General features: G+C 33.1%; 1 protein-coding gene across 6 annotated transcripts in view; it reads right to left on the bottom strand.

Moving 5' to 3' along the window:
• The window catches only part of LOC118200960 (lethal(2) giant larvae protein homolog 1-like), a 280,707-nt gene that overhangs the window by 256,969 nt on the left and 3,618 nt on the right, over window positions 1–20,120 (bottom strand). For all 6 annotated transcript variants that reach the window (XR_015040817.1, XR_015040816.1, XM_085815717.1 and 3 more), the window contains exons 2-5: window positions 19,892–20,013; window positions 16,923–17,020; window positions 15,699–15,780; window positions 13,151–13,260 (exon numbers count right to left, since the gene is read on the bottom strand). Coding sequence is in view for 4 of the 6 variants with exons in the window: in XM_085815717.1 (XP_085671843.1) it covers window positions 13,151–13,260; window positions 15,699–15,780; window positions 16,923–17,020; window positions 19,892–19,975 (374 nt within the window). In the remaining 2 variants the exon portion in view is untranslated. The remainder of the gene's footprint in view (window positions 1–13,150; window positions 13,261–15,698; window positions 15,781–16,922; window positions 17,021–19,891; window positions 20,014–20,120) is intronic.

Below are 20,120 nucleotides of genomic sequence, written 5' to 3' on the forward strand. Positions count from 1 at the left end.
TGGAAATTTTTAAACTTTTCGTTGCTGTTTGTAGTTATATTGAGTTGAGCAAAGTAATATATATTATGTAAAGCATGAGCACACAAGAAAATCAAACTTAGTAAAATTTTATCTAATGAAAATCACATTTGTATCAATATACATCAAAAGCATTGGATTATTTAAAATGCATCAGAACAAAACTTCAGCAAACCAGCATAAGCGACGAGTATTGTTCCAAAAAGAATAATTACTTTGCCATTATTATATTTACTATTAAATTAGTTTGTGTTTTATAAAACCATATCAAGAATACACTTATTATAACTTATTAAAATAGACTATTGATTTTCTAAATTTTATCTGACTTATTGCTTAAGTAATGTTATTCTTTATATGCAATTGCATGTAATTCAGGTTAACTGAATGCAGTTCTATTCGGTTCGATCAAATTAATTGAAAGTTTTTAACTTGCCGTTTTTATGCATATACATAATCATAAGTGAATTTATTTAAACAATGCAAATATTTTGAAATGCTATTTTTTAATTGAATTCACAAGGATTTTGCATATTTCTGAACATTTAGTTTGAAATCTAAAGGATATTTTATCAAAATGTTATCTGTTTAAAGATAGCATTGGAAAATTTTTACATGCTGCTTATTTAATTTAGCGAAGAATGCTCGCGTCAGTTTGTCGTATGTCTAAACACTTTCTTGGCGATAAAGCGTAGAGATCTAAAATGAAGAAGAGCAACCCTATTAGATTCCTACTGAGAGTTGTCATTTAGAGATCTCCAGGATTCCAAAAATAAGCAGGGTGGTAAAACATCTGCACGGCCGCTTTAAGGCGGTCATAGCGCTTTCGAGGTGGTATCCACTGACCGCCTAGAACCATCAGTAACGCTTTCGAACACTTTTCCAATGACCGCCTAGAAGCGTCAGTAATGCTTTTGAAGTAGGTCTCCTTGACTGCCTAAACCCAGTCATAACGCTCAGAGGGTTAAAGCTAAAAATGCACAAGCTGATTGCAACAATAAAGGAAAGTACACAATTACATGTTATAGCAGTCACATATAAAACATTACAATGCTCTACGGCTACTCGTTCTTGAGTTACGTGAGATACATACATATGTACACACATACAGACATCAAGAAAAAATCTCTTCTGAATCCATTTTACAATCCCCCTCAGGAGCTCACCTTCTGTGAATACAGGTGCGGCAGTCCCGTACCTTAGCCCTTCAAGGGTTCACTTGGTGAAATGGGGGTCACGATCTTGGAGCCCTTAGTGATCTTTCCTCCCTTTTCATCTCTTCTTCTCTCTACTATTTTCATTTCTTCTGCCCTAGTGGTTTTCCTTTTCAGAGGTTCGGGCTCAAAGTGAGATTCTGTCACATCCCTTTGTTTACAGTTTCTCACGGAGAGAAAACCACCAACGCGTTTGCCATGTGTAGTGACCCGTAATGGTGGAAAGGAATCCTGGTAGTTGAGGGGCGAGATACTGTCCCTAACACATTGCTTTGGTCTCTGCTTCAGATTGAAACAGGAGGCACTTAGTTGTTCCTGCTAGTGTCTATTGGCTGGTCACGTGTCCTTTAGGGCAGTGGGTTGGGAATAAGCTTTCGGGAGAGCTGACTGTGGGGGCTTTAGATTGCATATAGACTCACTTAACCCTGGCGCAGTTTTCTGCGTCCCCTTGTTGGACTCCATGGTGGGTGTGGCTGGCGGGTCCGAATCATTTCTCTCTTCAATGTAGCTAATTCAAATATATGATTAAAGACTGAAGTCATTCCCGTCGCTCAAAGCATTAGTTCTGAAAAATCTGCTAAAAAAAGTATGTACAGATGCAAATGCAAATAATCCTAACAATAGTCCCCGTTTGCTTGTTGTCTTTAGTCCTTCTGGCGAGATGTGAAAGATATCTCCTTTTCTGATAAATAAATACATCCATTCCTGTATTGGTGAGCCCAGAAATATAAAGCGTCTCAGCTCTGGAGACTTGCTTATTGATCCAACTTCGGATACACAGTCTGCTTCCTTACTTCAGGTAACCAAACTTGGGCAAGCAAATGTCACTGTAACAGCACATAAGACATTTAATAATTGTCGCAGTGTAATCTCCGAAGACAACCTTCTCTGTGTTTCTGAAGAAGAGCTAGCATCCGAGCTGTCTGACCAAAATGTCTGTAGTGTTAAGTGGATCAAGATACATAAGAAAGGTCAGTCGATTGATACAAAACACGTGATCCTGACCTTCAAATCGCCTGATCTGCCTAAGAATATTAAGGCTGGATACCTAAATTGTCCTGTAAGACCTTATATTCCAAACCCTATGCGATGCTTCCAATGCCAGAGCTTTGGCCATTCTGTCTTGTCGTGGCAGCCTCACACGCATCCGGTGCTCACAGATTGGTCGTGATTGTGATAATTGTACCACTGTGCCTTTGTGTATAAATTGCAAGGGTGAACACCCAGTATTTTCTTGCTTGTACTCAAAATGGAAATCAGAAAAAGAAGTGCAGACTGCAAAAGTAACTACGATCATCACTGAAGCCAGAAGATTAGTCCATAGCACACAGGTTTGACCAAATACATCTTATGCCAAAGCTCTGAAAACATCTCATACAGTTGCCACCCAAACTTCAATTGGTACACAGAAGACTCTACCAAATAAAATCCAACTGATTAAAAACAACAAGAAAAAAAGAAAACCCAACTCATTTAGTACCCCCCCCTAAAAAAAAAAGAAAGAAAGAAAGAAAGAAAAAAGAAACAGTCATTCAATGTAAGAAAAAACATGCTACTCAGAAAATAATTAATGAAAAACCCAGCAATAGCTCTCTTGATGGAATGATTTCTGAATCTGCGGATTCAGATAGTATGGAAGTAGAAGAGTGTCTAGAAGTTCCCAGGCATCTACTTCCACGAAAAACTAAAACAGAAAAAACGAAACAGCACAGAAACTTCCACGAAACAGCACAGAAATAACAAAAACCAATCATAATGGACACCCTCGTCTTGTGGAACTGTTGCGGTTTTCACCAAAATTTGCTTGCCATCAAAGCTATCATCCTGTGTGCTTAGCAATACAGGAAACAAATCTGAAACCAGAACAACAAGCAAAAGTTCGGAGGTTTTCTTTTGCCAGGAATGATAACCTTGCAGGTGAGCGTGCCAGTGGAGGTGTAGGTCTCCTCACCTCACTGGACTATCCATCAAATGCTTTTTCTTTAACAACATCCCTCCAAATTGTCACTACTCAAGCAAATTTTGATACTGTTGTTTCAGTTGTTTCTCTGTATTCGGCTCCAACTGAGCACATCAATCAGCAAGACTTAAATGGTCTTATAGAGCAGCTGCCTGAGCCCTTTATCATAATAGGAGATTTTAACCGCCATAGTCCGCTCTGGGGATGTAAAGACACAAATTCCAGAGGAAGACAAATTGAGCAGATGATTGAAGATCATAGCCTTTTGTCTCCTGAATAATCGACAGGATACTTACTTCCATGAGCCTTCAAGAACTTCCCACGCTCTTGATCTTGCCATCTGTTCACCATCTCTTTTGCCATTTTGCACTTTTAGTGTGGGACATGATCTTTACAACAGCGATCATTATCCCATTTTTGTATCTCTTGCACAAAAAGGAGCAAACCCCATTTTCAGATCCCCTTTGGTTCATAGTTTATAGGGCAGACTGGGAACTCTTCTCTTCCACTGCAGAGCTCACAGAGAACATAGTAGATGTGCAAATCGATGACGATCTTTCAACTCTTCCAACTTTGAGCCTTATAATAGAGATTTTACTATGCTAGAGTTAAAGAGAGCTTTGTAGCAGACTTATAGATCTTGTCCGGGTCCTGATGGTGTGTATTGTGAAATGCTGAAGCATCTGTCCTATAATTCACTGACTGACCTTCTCACTCTTTACAATAGGGTGCAAAAGGAGTGAACTTTTCCCAGTGCATGGAGGAGAGCTGTTGTGAATTGCATTGCTAAGCCAGGGAAAGACCCAAGGAATGCCTTGAACTATCGGCCATTTGACCTTACTAATTGTGTATGCAAACTGTTTGAAAAAATGGTAAACAGCCGCTTAGTCTATTTCTTGGAGAAGAATAATATAATTTTGGCTGATCAAAGCGATTTTCGAAAGAGAAGAACAACAATAGATAACATGCTCTGTTTGGAGACATCTATTCGTAAAGCTTTTGTAAGAAGAAATCATCTTGTCTTAATTTTCTTTGATATAGAGAAAGCTTATGATAAAGCATAGAGATACGGTATACTTTGTGATCTTCATGATAGTGGCTTGCGTGGCAACCTACCATTTTTCATTCAAAATTTTTTGGAAGCTGGAACTTTTCAAGTAAGGATTGGTTTTGTTTTGTCAGAAGTTTTCAAACAGGAAGAGGATGTGCATCAAGGCTGTGTGTTTAGTATAACCCTGTTCAGCCTAAAAATAAATTCTGTATTAAAACAACTTCCTCCCACCATTTCAGGATCATTATATGTTGATGATCTACAAATTAGCTGTTGAGGTCAAATATGAGACATATAGAGCGCCAGCTCCAGATTGCTTTGAAGAGAAACCAGGAATGGCCAAACAGACAAGGATTTACGTTTTCGAAACAGAAGACTGTGTGTGCGCACTTTTGTAGAAAGTGAGGTCTCAATCCGAAGTCTGAATTATATCTAGATGGGTCAGTGATTCCAGTTGCAACTGAAGTAAAATTTTTAGGAGTGATGTTCGACCAAAAATTGACTTTCCTTTCTCATTTCCTAAACTTGAGAAAGAAGTGTACAAAAATTTTAAACATTTTAAAAGTCTTGGCAAACACCTCCTGGGTGCAGAGCATTGCTCAATGCTTTGCATTTAGAGCTCTTGTTCACTCTAGACTGGACTATGGCTCAGTTGTTTACAGATCTGCTTGGTCTTCAGTGTTGTTAAAAATAGATCCTGTTCATCTTCAGGCTCTGCAGATTTGTACTGGAGCCTTCAGGACATCTCCTGTCCAGAGCCTTTTTGTTGACTGTTACAAACCATCACTCCGTTTGAGGCGTGAGGAGTAGTCTCTTTTACAGTATTTTAATATATTGTCTCAACCTGACCATCCTTATAAACCATGTTTACTTGATAATAGCTGTGACCCTTTATTTGAGGCACGTCCATCCTGTGTGTTTTCTTTTCCTGTCAGAGTTCGTCCTCTCATTGAAGAATTGTCCTTGTCTGATATGGCTCCACAAGCAGTACAGCATTTTGAAATCCAGCTGCTTGATATTTTCCAGTTACGTCAAAACAACCACTAATGAGAGCATCTGCAGACAAATTTTTGCTGAGCACAGGCGTAGTTACAGGAGTTATCTTTCCATACACAGTCAAAAGTCTTTAATACGGACTCATCGGGACTTCGGCGATTCTGGATTATCAGTTTTTCCGGATTATAGATCATCAGTTTAAATCTGGTAAGATGGCATGCAGAAATTATAAAATTAAAAATATGAAACTGTAATTTATGAAATAAAGAGTAATTACGATCTAAAGGGTATCAAAATTTACACAAAAAAAGCTTAATATTTATTTGTTTACTTTATTAAATATTTCTTTCAACGCGCGCATGCGTAAAGCATACATTACGTATCGTCGAAATTAGAAAATTGCAACCAGAAAACTATTTGATGTGTATTCATGATATTTATAATGACGAGGAATTTGATTTAAATCATATCAAAGACGGAGTACATCGAGATGAAATACTAAATTTAGTAAGGAATTATAAGGTGAAAAAAAAATCTGCCCTGAAGATAAGTATAGTGCTGACAGATCAACTTCCAGTTCATTGCGTGCCGCGACGTCCACCCCCCGCGCAGAGCAGCGTGAAATTGATAAACTGATTTCGAAAGAGTTAGAGAAACAAAGGATATGCCTTTATCCATTTTTTGCAGCAATTCCACTTTTTGTTTGATGGACATCGAAACATGTTTTCGCTTTGTAGATCCTTTGGCAGCTCCAGAATCAGAAATTCTTTTTGACATAATTGAAAGTTCAAGCTTAAAATTGCTCTAACAGTCTGCAAAAAATAATAAGTCGGATCCAATTCGATGATTAAGGAAAAACACAATCTGCTTCGAAGTCTGGATTATGGACATACGGATTAAAGACTTTTGACTGTATAAATATAAATCCCTACAACTTGATACTTAGAACATACAATTTGTAATGACTAAGAAACATGGCAGTCAAAGCGGTTTTAATTCAACTTTTATTTCCAACTGACATTTGTGGCCACAATTCACTTGGCACTTTAATTGGGCCTATTTTCAGAATATTTACATTTTTGCATACTTTTGCGATAGAAAGGCAGCCCAGTGAAATTACGTACAAGCGGCACACAGAGAGAAGCTAAAATGCTTAGTTATCCAATATGGAAGCTCACGAAGAGGAAGGTTTGGGTCTGAGTTTCAGTTCTCAGAATTTAAGTACCAATTACTATGTCATCAATTACGCCAGCTTCGTAGCATATCTAGAAATTATGTAGTCCAGAAATGTTGCTATTAATTTTAGAATGAAGATGGGAGCAAAAGGGCTATTATTATTTATTATTTGAAAAACAGAATATTTTATATTTTACACACACATATATACTTAAAAAGTCAAGATGATAGTCCAACTAAGCAATAAGAATACCTGGATTCTACCTAGCTTTGTTTCCGAAATACATAATAATAGAAAGGTACTTAGCAGTAATTAAAAGTGAACAAAAAACATTTTTAGTACTAAAAAGTTGAAGAGCATAAATGGCAAACAAGTAGTATCAATACATACAGGGGTGTTTGTGGGACCCCAAAAAATCCCCTGAAACTTTTACGGACTTACTACCGACATTTTGGAGTTTCGAGAAGGGGGGGGAGAGAAATGAAAAATTACAATTATGAAGTATTGAATGACCTAATTATAAAAGTTCAATGAATTACTTTTTTTGCAAAATTAATAACCATAAATTTTCTAACATATAAACTACTACATTTTATGTAAATATTTTAAATTACCTGAATTAATTCTTTAAAAAAAATTACCTAATTTCTGCTGCTTTTTTTTATTTTCTGATGTTTGTGGGCTTGTCTTTCTTTTATGGTGAACTTCATAATTGCACGAAGGTTGACTTTTATTTTCCTCATTTACAGTTGAAGAAATTTTCTCAAGAACTGCACATGCAGAGGTAGAAGCAGTTTGCTTTTCTGCTAATGTAGAAGGTTTTTCAGAGACTTTTATAAGTGACTCATCTGAAACACATGTTTTTAAGTCCTCTTGATATGTTTTCCAACTTCTGTTCGTATTCAGTAAGAGATCTTTGTAAATTGGATCAGTCATTGGATTTTTTGAGCCATATTTTTCACATGAGGTTTCTTTAGAAGCCTTTAAATCATATTTAATAGTCTGCACAGCATCTAAGGAATCAATCTTAAGAGAGGTTCTATAGTCAGTGACATCAAGTTGAATGCACTTTCCACTAATGGGCCATGGAAGAAGCTAAGGCAAGCTTTGACCAATTTAGCCAATGTAGGATACTTATAATCATTTGTGAAATCATCTTTTAAATTAAAAACTTTAGACCAATATTTATCAATTGTACACTTGACTTGATTTCCACTTTCATCAGATGTGTAGAGCATTTCTTTGGTGATATCAATATCACTCTGGTATAACCTTATTTCAGCTTCTACTTTTGACTTTTCATTATCACTAAAAATATGGGACATAAAAGATGATAATTTTTCAAAAGCTAATATTGTACTGGTTTTACCTCTTAGCTCTGGATCTAATGCTGTAAAACTAATTAGATATGAATTTTTAAGGGGTAATTTCTGTTTCATATGCTGTGCTGTATTAGTATAAGCTTTCATCAGAGAAATTTGGAATTCTTTTGATATTGGATGATTTTTTGATAATTTCTTCAGGAGAGTGGAAGCTTCTGCACCAGTAAATATTACTTTGCTAGGTAGATGGAATTCTGGATTTGTGACATCAACCTTTAATAAATCATTATAAGATGTGCACTCTATATTTTCTGGCTTCATAAAAAAAGAGAAAAATTTTGCCATCAATTTATAAATACTGGAATGTATTAAATGAAGCTTTTTTTTTTTTTTTTTTTTTTTGTTTTGTTTCAAATAATTTAATATATGTGTTGAACTCTGGTAATACTGCTGAATATAATGCCATATGCAATAAAGTTTTGTTTTGCATAACAAATAACACATTTAGTATTCTTTTTTTCCGAGCTAAAGCATCCTTTGTGAGTTGTTGGGAATGCAAGCAAGAATACACCCCTTCAACAATTTTTTTCTGAGCTGCAGAAATATTTCTTTTATTGTATACAGTTTCAACATCAGAAAAATAATCCCCTTTATCAGTTTTATCCAAGTAGTGAAAATAAAATGCAATAAGAGCATCCCACAGATCTTTGATTCTTTCTAAAACGCATAAAATGTACACCCACCTATGGTCTGGTCTCTTCAAGGGCTTAAGTTTTTTAATGGCAAGGGATTCACAGATTTTGAAAAAATTTTCTCTTTTACTGCAGCTTTTCATATCAAAATAGATGTCATCAAACAAATCTTCTAAGTATCTATCAAAACATGAAGCAAATTTTTTTGCACAGTTATTAGCTGTGTGACACGTATCACCATCAATATCTAATAAGTAGGGTGCTTTGTTTTATCGTAGTCTGGTTTCAACACATTTTTTTTTTAAACGCATGGTGTTACATGAGTCCATTAATACACTAATTAAGTTTGCCCATGGAATATTATTATCTGCAATAGTATTAACAACTGCTTTAAAAACAGCTTCTGAATTGCAAGATTCCATCTTTAGAGTTGCAAAATGATGAACTACAGCTTCATTTTGATTGTTGTCATAAAACTGCACCAATATTGCCAGTATACTTTCTTGAGCATCGCTAATACTTTCATCCAAATTTAGAGAAAATTGAGTCTCCTTTAAAGTTTTAATAATAGTTTTTGCGAGCCCATATTTCCTCTTATAACATGCAGTAGTCCTGGACATTTCCAATGAGTTTAGTGCCGTCTGATCGCGGCTCAACTGTTTGCAGAGTTCAATTAAATTGGGAGCTACATTGAAAGAAAGAGAATTCTCGGCGATAAAAGAAGTTATTAATACCTCTTGGCGTGCTTTTCTTGTCACTATATCCAATGGCTGAGCATCAGTCTCCAGTAAATCATCAGTATTTTTTTAATTAGCATAATTACTTAAAGTCATTGAATGTCTAATGCACTTTGAATATTTTATGTGCGTCACAGTTTTAGAATGATTTGTGAAAGCCTTGAATCCTTCCCCACCATACTTTAGCAGTGAGTTACAAAAAACACAATATGCTTGTCCAGCAACATTTATTTTCTTGCACCATGTGCCGATGTTATCCCCATTACCATCTCTCCGTTCAATCCAATTCCACCTAAATGCATTCCGGACACCTTCTTCTAATTGTATAATATCACTATTTATATCGAGAAATTTCATAGTGAAATTCTTTTGCGTACGTAAATAAAAAAATATTTCAATAAACGAAACGAAAAATTTACACGTGCATCAATAAATGAAATGAAAATTTTACACAGCGGAGGAAAAAAAGTTGAGAAGCGATCAATGACAAGTAGCTAATACGGCGAAAAATCCCCCTTCTCTACTTATTGGCACCATGCCAGGAGAGATAAGACCTTTGAAAGCAGAGTCACATGATCGCACATCTGGTCGAACGAAGTCTCTCCCTTTTTTTTCTGCCGCGCCTACTTGCCGAAAAGAATCCAGAAGAGAATGTCCGAGAACCGGGGGAATGAGTCATAACTCGCAATAAGGAAAGAACAAAAAAGAAGTTTTTCCCCCCTTTTCATGCATTATCATTGCCTTTTGAGAAAGAAAGGAAAAGTTTTCACCACACACACTGACCTTGTGTTTTCTGCTTTCAAAGCAAACAAAATTACCCAGATCAAAATAAATAATTCATTATTATTCCTACTTCCTTTTGAACGACGATCCCCGGAATTCCGGGGATCAAAGTTCAAAATCCCCGGAATTCCGGGGTTTCCCCGGAGCACAAACACCACTGAACACCACTGTTTATATCTTTTGTTCAGAGCTTCAAAACAGAACTTGTCCAGGGAAAAGTGTTTTGAAGCTCCAAACAATGTTCATCAACTAGACAAACTAAAACAAGTTTCGTTCCAACTAATTCACTAGGCTAAGCACAGAAAAATACAATTAAACCATCTAATGTAATTAGAAGAATTTATAGTCTCAATGAATTGCCTCTTTTCCCGACCTATTTCAGCTGTTTAATTATGAAAACTGAAATTCAAAATGAGTAAACAATTAAAAACAAATACAAAAAAACAAGACCTATCTTAGATAGTAAAAAGTAAAAGGTAAAAATACTTCCAGTTCATTGTGTGCCGCGACATCCCCCCCCCCCGCAGAGCAGCGTGAAATTGAAAAACAGATTTCAGAATGGTTAGAGAAACAAAGGATATGCCTTTACCCATTTTTTGCAGCAATTCCACTTTTTGTTTGATGGACATCGAAACATGCTTTCGCTTTGAAGATCCTTTGGCAGCTCCAGAAACGGAAATTCTTTTTGACATAATCGAAAGTTCAAGCTTACTTTTATAAAATTGCTCTAACAGTCTGCAAAAAATAATAAGCCGGATCCAATTAGAAGATTAAGGAACAATGTAATCTGCAACATTAACTGAAATAGATAATTAGATAATTTTAGCTTAGCTTATATCATCTGTTATACATTAAATGCGCATGCGTAAACGCATATGCGCATGCGTAAAGGTATTATATGCATGCATAAAGGTATTATGCACATGCGTAAACACACTGATTATGGACGTCCAGATTAAAGACTTTTCACTGTATATGGATAGATCTAAGTTAACTTGTCATGTTGGGATGTCATTTATAATTGGTGATCACATGGAGGGCAGACGTTTACATGACACTTCCTCGGTCTTAATCTCCGAATTGACTGCCATATATTATGCGCTTTTTTAATCTCAACGCTACGCCATAGAAAATCCATTATATATACAGACTCCTACAGTGCATTGAAAGCTTTAGAATCTTTTTCCAGCACTGAGAATTGTGGATAGTGGATGTAGTCAAGTTGAATATTAAATTAACAAGTTATGGATATGAAATTCTGTACCGCTGGGTTCCCGAACATACAGGAACAAAAGGTAATGATTTGGCAGACATCACAGCGAAATCTGCTGTTGAACTGTCTGGTCACCTCATCCCTTTGAGAGATATCAGTTATGTCATCAAACAAAGGATCTTAAAAAACTGGCAGCAATTTTGGGACTTTCAATCTTGTAACAAGTTAAGAACGATGAAGCTTAAATTAGAGCTTTGGGATTGTATTAAAATTGTAAGGAGGAAGTTCTTTTAACTTGGCTTAGAATAGGTCACACTAGAGCAACACATAGCAACCTACTAAAAGCTGAGAATGAGCCTGTTTGTCCAAATTGTACTGTTTGTCTGTCAGGCCATCACATTTTAATTGAGTGTCAATATTTTAATAGTCTTATTCAGAAGTATTTTTAATAGCTGTGACCTGCCTCTCGACCGTTTAATCGGAAGAGAGGTCAATACCAATTTGTTTCAGTATCTGAAAGAAACAGGTCTCTATTATTTAATTTGATTTTACCTTGAGATTTTATGTTAGAATTTTAATGTTATATATTTTAATGAATCAGATGTGTTATGATTTTAAATCCATACTGCATACATCATTTATCTGAATCTTAATCAGAATTTCATCCCACCATTTCATTATCTTACTACTTGCCTTGATTTTATAAGTGTGCTGCTGTTTTTAAACCTTTTTCTCCATCTAGCATATATACAAAAAATCCTGTGTTTGGCGCATATGGCCTTTAGAGCTTTGTGCCATAAATCACCACCACCCTTTTACAATCTTTTTTTTTTTTTTTTTTCCCCCAAGAACAGGTCTTTATTCTGCCCAGAGGTACAGATGTCACAGAAAAGCATCTTTCAGATGGTTTAGAGAGCAGTTGAAAAACGATTCCTGAAATTTTCTGTGATTACTTCGTACAAGGAAACAAAAAAAAACAAAAACAAAAAAATTGAGACATTAATAAATATATCCCAAATTCTATTAACATTGAGCAGTTGAAATTTTAAGAGCAATTTTTTAAAAACTATCTGTGTAATTTTTAGAGAACTTGCTAATTTGACATAATTTAAAGCATAGTATCTAAAATATGGAAAAACATCAGTATGTCATTTCAGAAAAAGTCCAATTTTGTGCCAAAATACCTATGTTAGAATAATGCTATATATAAATCTAATATATATTTTCTAAGTTGTACTTCTGGGACATCAATCGGCCCAGTTGAATGGGAGCTATAGAACTAACCTTTTTTTTTTTTTTTTTTGAGTTAGTATAAAACAATATATATCCTGGAACCAAATGATAAATCCTTGTAATGTTAGAATAATCCTTCCTTCCAGGTGCTGCAGAATAATGATATTTCTGGCATAACATAAGACTTGTAATCTCACAGATCGAGAGGTCAGTAGAACAGGTATCTTTTCAGACTACATCAAAACAAATGCAAACACAAATACAAATAATCGTGCTAGATCTAGGCTTTAAGGAGCTATACAGTGCTTCCACAGCAACTCAAACAGTAGCCTAAAAATTGCTGATTAATCCTAAGGATACAGATGGATCTTTTCTCCAAATACTACATATTAATAATTTCAAACTTTTATGCAACATCAAAAATAAAAGAAGCCCCAGATTTGGTGTTTTTTCACCTCTCAGTGCCCTTTTATTGACTGGCTAATATCCCTCAAGGCAGCAATTTTTTTTTTTTTTTTTTTTTTTTTTTTTTTATGATGCAGACAAATCCTTCTTCTAATTGATGCAGACTAGGCATCTCCTTGGAAGCACATAAAGACAATTAATGATTCCAAAGGCAAAAACCCGATGGTATCAAAATTATGCACCACAATGCACTCACTCATAGACATAAACATCATTCTGAAAACAAATAATCAAAAATGTTTTGACAGACTTATGGGACACCCTATATTTTAAAACTAAAATAACTTACAAGCCAGTGAGGACAAAAGACTTTACTTCTTCTAACTTCCACAGTCCATTTTGCTCATTAAGTTCCCATAAATGAAGACTATTGTCAGAACACAAGCAAATAAGACGAGCCTAATCCCACAAAAATACAATATAGATGCAAGTAAAAATAATATAGTACACAGTTTAAGTATCTCTAATCTGAAATTTATAAAACCGAAAATTCTTGTGTTCTAACATTACACCAAAAAAGATAAATTCAGTATGTGATATATTTATTTATTAGACTTTTATTTAGACTCTCTTTCTGCAAGGCTACTAGACTAACATTTTATAGCCCTGAGTAGCACAAATGCATAAGCTATCCGGTCATGAGATTTGTGGCTATTTAATGCATTTTTCCTTCTTGTTACTTTCTTTAATTATCTAGTATTCTTAAAGAATATAAGCTTAAAAAGAATACAAAATCAAACTGCAATTTGAAAATTTCAGATTAAAGACTAACATTTTAAAGTTAAACATTAAAATTTCAAGGAGCTAAAATATTTTTTTCAGATTAAAGACTAACATTTTAAAGTTAAACATTAAAATTTCAAGGAGCTAAAATAATTTTTTTTTAATTTAAAAAACACAAAAATTTTATACTCTAAAAAATTCAATCTAATTTTCATATGCTGATTCCAGTTTAACAATAAAATAATAAGCTAAAGAGTTATTATCAGCTCACTAGTATAAATACTAGTATATAAATACAATTCTTCCAGGAATCCATGGCAGAAAACATATCACATATTTAAAATGAATTGTTAAAAATAACAATGCTAAACTTATCACAAAGCTGTTTCATTATAAATCATCCACATGTAGAGATTTAGGTGTATATTTATTTCACGAGATTGCTGGCACACAGTCCTTCGTTTATCTGACCAAAGGGACAAGTTTTAAAAGAGACAAGTTTTTAAAAAAATTCTCTGAACAAGATCAGTATAAAAAAGCCTTTACACACTGGAAGCTCATGTATTATTTAATCAAAATATCAGGAAACTGGAATTTAGTTACACAATTTTTGTCTAAGGCACAATACATGGTCTTTTAAGTAATTACAGTAATGCTCCTAGTATTCATAATTATCAGGTGGGTGGATACAGAACAAATTAAATGCATTTTCATTATGCTATTTAAACATATAATTAAAAAAATGAAACAGAGATTTAAGTTATTCAGAAGTGAATTTGACGGTTCCAAATTAGCCAATTTGGTTGCCATCATAATTTGAAAGATAACATTAAAGACCTTTTAAGATCAGTGAATGCTAATGTTCTGAAAAATGGCTTTTTGCCAGAGCATGAGGAAGAATAATCTTCTTACCATAAAACAAGACTAAATCTCACAGGTAAACGTCAAGCGATATTAAGTTTGTACTTCATGGGTACTACTGTACACTTAGCAAATCATATGGCTAGGAAATAGGCAATTAATCCCTAAAATGCCAGGGGAATTAATTCCTAAGTATATATTGCATAAGTATAATGCAATGTATATATTGCAAATTTTTGTAAACACACTGTTCTAAATTCCTGTAAATATTTGTAGCTAGATATTTTATATACAAGTATTTAGTTCTTAAATAGAATTGTAGAATTTTTTCAATTGAGTCTAAAAATGTTCAAATTATAAAAATAGCTCAAGTGGAACACAAGATATGAACAAATAGAATCCATAGGGGACTTGGCAGTATTTGACAATTTCTTGCCTACAATTTACTTTTCCTGAAGCTTCAGAAAGCTCATACTATGCCATATAAATACAACTAAGAGAGCTGCAACAAGTCAGCTCTTAATCATTTGTAAGACCTTGCATTTTAAAGAAAGTTAGTAGAATTGCGTTTAGGATTGTAGTGATTTGAGAATTTATATTTCTCAGAAGCAGCAGAATCTGCTAATACCTGGAAATTCTATTTGAGCTATTTACTGTTATTATATTAAACTATTTACTGTTATTATATGTGTGTTATTTATATTAAACTATTAGTCTCTTCTTACTCATTTGGAGGTACTATTTAAAGAGACAGCTATGAAATTATAGCTCACAAAAATATGTTTAAAGACATTTTTATAAGATGTTACTAACATAATAAAACTATGGAAGAATTGAAATACTTATAATTTTAATTGTAGTTTTATTTTTATTTCAACTTAATTTTGGCTTTTTCACATGTTAAATTTATTAATACAATAAGCAGATTCAGATATATATATATATATATATTTTTTTTTTTTTTTTTTTTTTAAGCATGGCTTTTTTTTCAGAGTATTTTGTGCATGAGATTTGCATATGCATCATCTCTCACATTTTTTTTTGGGGGGAGGGAGGGGTCCAGTACATGTAAATAACACCAAACGAGTTACACAAGAGTGCTTCTAATCAATTACATAAAACTTTAGAATGCCAGAAAATATACAAACATTTATGTTCATTTTATGAAATAATTTCATATCAATGAACAGTTCTAACTCATTTGTTTCTTAAAGACATAAAAAAAGAGAGAAACAATAAAAATCCAAAGCCACCTTTCTAGGTATAAATAATAACTCTACTATAGACAACTTCTGCCTCAAATTTCCGCAGAACTGTACACCAGGTGCTCCATATCTATACAGTGTTAAGCATGAACAATATTTCAAAGCAATTACATTTTGAAACTTACAAAATTCAACATACAACAAACAGTTTTTAACAAGCATTTATAAAATAATTTATGTAATACTTTTGCATCGGTCAATTAATGAAAATGTGTTCTGTTAATTTCCAATAAAGTTTAATGACCATAATTTTTCATCATATATTTCTACTTTTCAACACTACACTGAGACCACGCCATGCCATCTGGTCAGTCCTCTAGGGAGAGAATGGCTATTCCACTATTAGGTCTCTGGTCATATTTTTATATTGTGATCTGTTGTATGACATCTGAATGTACCAAAACACTCATAGTGAATCCCTAAAACAAGACAAATAACAACTTTTTAATTAGTGTAATTAAACTTGTAAAATCTAAATGCACACACAGAAACATCATTTCAATAAATAAATTTTAAAAAAAAAATCTTTTTCATAGGATTTTTGCAGAAGGTGAAATGTTCAATTATTAAAATAATTATGGAGTTTTATTTAAGTATAAAATGTCTCATTCTTCATGAATGCAAAATTTGCAGTTGTACATTTAAATGTTAAAATGGACTTTACAAAGATTTGCAGGAAAAATACAAGGAATACCTACAAATGCAATAAAGCTCTTTTTGCAACACAAATCTCTTAACCACAAAATGAGCAATATTTCTCCTGCAGCTGCTCCCTAAATTTATTCTTAAAAATCTGAAGTTTAATTTTAAAAATGCTACAGAAAATGAACTACAGAAATAGTATATTTACCTTTCAATACGCCCATTAAGATGTGAAATTTTTGTATTTAAACTCAAATAATTTGTTGCAGTTAATATAAAAATTTTAAATACATAAATAGCCTCTTATTAAAATTTTTATTCTACAATGAAATTAGATGTTATTTTTATAGAATCTTTCTCACCCATATGTTGAGAATGTTTCAAGAAAATTCTGCCTCTTAGTTTGAGAAACTGTGTAACTGAAAGACCATGTCTTAAATGTATGTTCCAGAAAATTAAGCCCATGGCTATCTTTTCAAAATATTGTGTATGTAATTTAATATTACTGACATGAATTTAATGCACAACATTTATTAAAATATAGTAAAAACTACAGCTAACAAAGGATACATTCGAATATTGCCATGCTGGGTTCCAATTGCCATCAAACATAGACAAGAATCCCATGCTAATGCTGTTGGTTTGTAAGGAAATCCTAAAGTAGCAATCTGAAAAAGAAACAAAAATAATTGAAACAAAAAGAATTAAATACAGTACCATAGTTATCCTTAACCAAATAAAACTGAATAATTTTGATTTTAATTTAAGTAAATCAAGTCAATCAATCATTTTCTATTCATCTGCAACATATAAACCAAAATATGTGAGAATAATTAACATAATATTATATTTTTCCACCATACTGAACATTTCCAGAATAAATCTTTGTCAACTTAAATCTTAAAATCAACATAACTGAAATAACTTTCTGTCGCATATTATTCAATAAGAATGTAGACACATATTCTTTGCACAAGCTTACACAGCTGCCTACTGAAAAAGGAGCTATAATGATAAAATAAGGAAAAACTAAATTATAATACAATATATATAAAATAATAAAAAAAATAAATTATAATATATCCATACATACATTTCTGAATCTGTCCTGATAAAAGAAGAATGTCAAAATTTATATTCCCATGCAAAAACTGCAGAAAAGTTGACCCACCAGTGGTACATGCAGCCATTAAACATGAATGTTGTTGTGACCCACAAGTGGATCACAAGGCTTTAAACACAAATCTATCATGACCCACTTGTGGGTCACATTGCAGTTAAGGTGTTAAGTCAAACAATCCTCTAAAAAAAAGGATGACAATAATGAAACTTAAATTCTACTTTTTTATATTACAGTAACAGTATTGTTTGACTTACAGTTATATTACACTGTTGATTGACTTTTAAATTACAGTAACAGTTCATTACAGAATAAGACTGGATTAATTATTTTAATTTAGATAAAACAAGAGTGCTGTCTGTCTAAGCTTCATTCTTATTTTGACGGAAAGTAGCTCAAGAATGAATCTATTACACATTTTCTGCTATCACCTTATGATAACCCATGGCTACTTAGTTTGCCCTGTTCATTTTGAATGCAAGCAAATATATATATTATACACACCGCATCCACAAAATTATACACACCGCATCCACAAAAGTCCTTACCTAGCCTTTGCTTTTGCAACCAGTCAGCATGGACATATACTTCTAGATACAAAAATGTTTTAAATAATGCAAATATTCACGCTTTGGCATTTTTATAATTTAAAGACATCAGTTTCTTACTAAATATAAAATCTAACTTTTTTTATAATCTAACAGTCCTTATATTTAAATAATTTTTTGGTTTTTTTCTATTACTGGAACCAGATTCAAAATATATCTATGCATGCATATATATATGTACATATGCATATGTGCATTTATGTATCTATGTACATATATATGTGTATGTACATACACAATACATAAATTCTTGAATCCGGTCCCCTCCTGATTACAGAAGAGAACCAAATTTTTTAATAATTGTTAAAAATACAACAAAAAGACTTACTCCCATATGGCCAAAACTGACCAAGATATTTAATTTCAAAATTGCAAATTTTGATATGATATTGGGTTAGTTAATAAATACAGGTTGATTTTTCAGCTTATATGCCACTCAATGATATTTTTTCATGATTTACTAGTGTCTTTTAACCACTTGCGCTACAACTAAACTTCCGGGTTGCGGTGCCATGCACTACAATATAACAAGCGGTAAAGCATCTCATTTACGCCGCTCCGCGTCTGTGACCACCAGTGACCACCAGTGGCACCAGTGCAATCCAAAGCTGTAAATCAAGAAATAAACAATCTCGTTGCGACGTGTTCACCACATTTTCATTTTTGCGCTCGGTTAGAGACAAAAGCATCTCGACGTGCGTGGCACGTCTTTTTAGCGCAAGTGGTTAATTTACAATTTTGTTATATTTGTATGCCAAACGAAGATTCACAAAAGTAATGCAAAAGTTTTCAATTAGATAAAAGTAATTATTAATATTCCCATGAAGTTCTATTACTTTAGAATCATAATCTGATAACTGTACAAAAAAACATTAAACTATAAATATTTTTCATTTTTAATTAATGCAAAGAATATTATGAAGTTGGCTACATGCCAATAATGAAGCCTCCCAGCATGTTCTAGAATATGAATTGTGTAAAATTCTGTGAAGATCTCCATTTTGAAAAACTTGTACTGGTTAACACTTTTTTAATAAGCTAAATAAAAATGTTCAGCTCTTAAAATCAGAACCTTTTTCCTAAACTGATATTTTACTTACATACAAATTTAAGCTGTATTAATGCCAAATTCATGCATGATCTCGTGTTTTTTTAGAACAGACCACTCTGTATATGGGGGGAAAGAGAAAAAGAGAGAGGATTTCTCAAAAACAAAAAACAAAAAAAGTAAGTACTTTATTACCAATGTTTCTTTTTAATTATTTTATTATTTGTTTGCTCTTGTACTGAATTCTTAATGCGGTGCCATTTTGAAAACATTTTTGGCTTTTGTGCATTAGCTTAGTGAAGAATTAGTCACGAGCAAGTTTGTGAATGCTTTCCAAAGTCAGAAATGAATTCATGACTTTTCAGTGGGAGTGTTGATAACGGGAAAAAAACAAATCTTCTTTGACAAGCATCAAATGTTCAAATGAAGAGCAAAGATAAAGCAACTGAAACAGACATGAAAGTCCAATTCTTTAATGAAGAAGGCTCTAGGAAGAAAGAAGCTACCTGTTTCAATGTGGATTAAACTGTTTTTTAAATATTTATTGCTGATGATAAGGCAATAAATATATAAAGGCAATAATACTTCTTCAAAATATAAAATGGAACAGATACACAAAAGGTTATGTTGAGTGCATCTTAAAATATAGCATACGCAAATTACAAAATCCTTATGCAATCTGCTTATTCTGAATAACACTGATAACTATTAGGATTTTCATTATTTATCCTTTAGCTAGTAAACTACAAACAATAATACTTACTTTAGAAAAAGTAAAAAAATCTTCAACAGATTTAGCAAGTTCTGTACTTGACTGCTGAGGCTTACCTCCTTTAAATTTGAACATGGCATATGTTTTGAAATAGCCGTAGGAAGGAAAAGTTCCTGACAGAATAAAGATTAAAATGCAGTACATTAATTTAAAAATAAATAAATTTAGAAAATAATTAACTAAACATGTAATTTTATATTCTACACAAATCAGTAATATT

This window comes from Stegodyphus dumicola, chromosome 4, assembly GCF_044657685.1.
Source record: "Stegodyphus dumicola isolate Sdum_Otavi_A_Nest chromosome 4, ASM4465768v1".
Lineage (NCBI taxonomy): Eukaryota > Metazoa > Arthropoda > Arachnida > Araneae > Eresidae > Stegodyphus > Stegodyphus dumicola.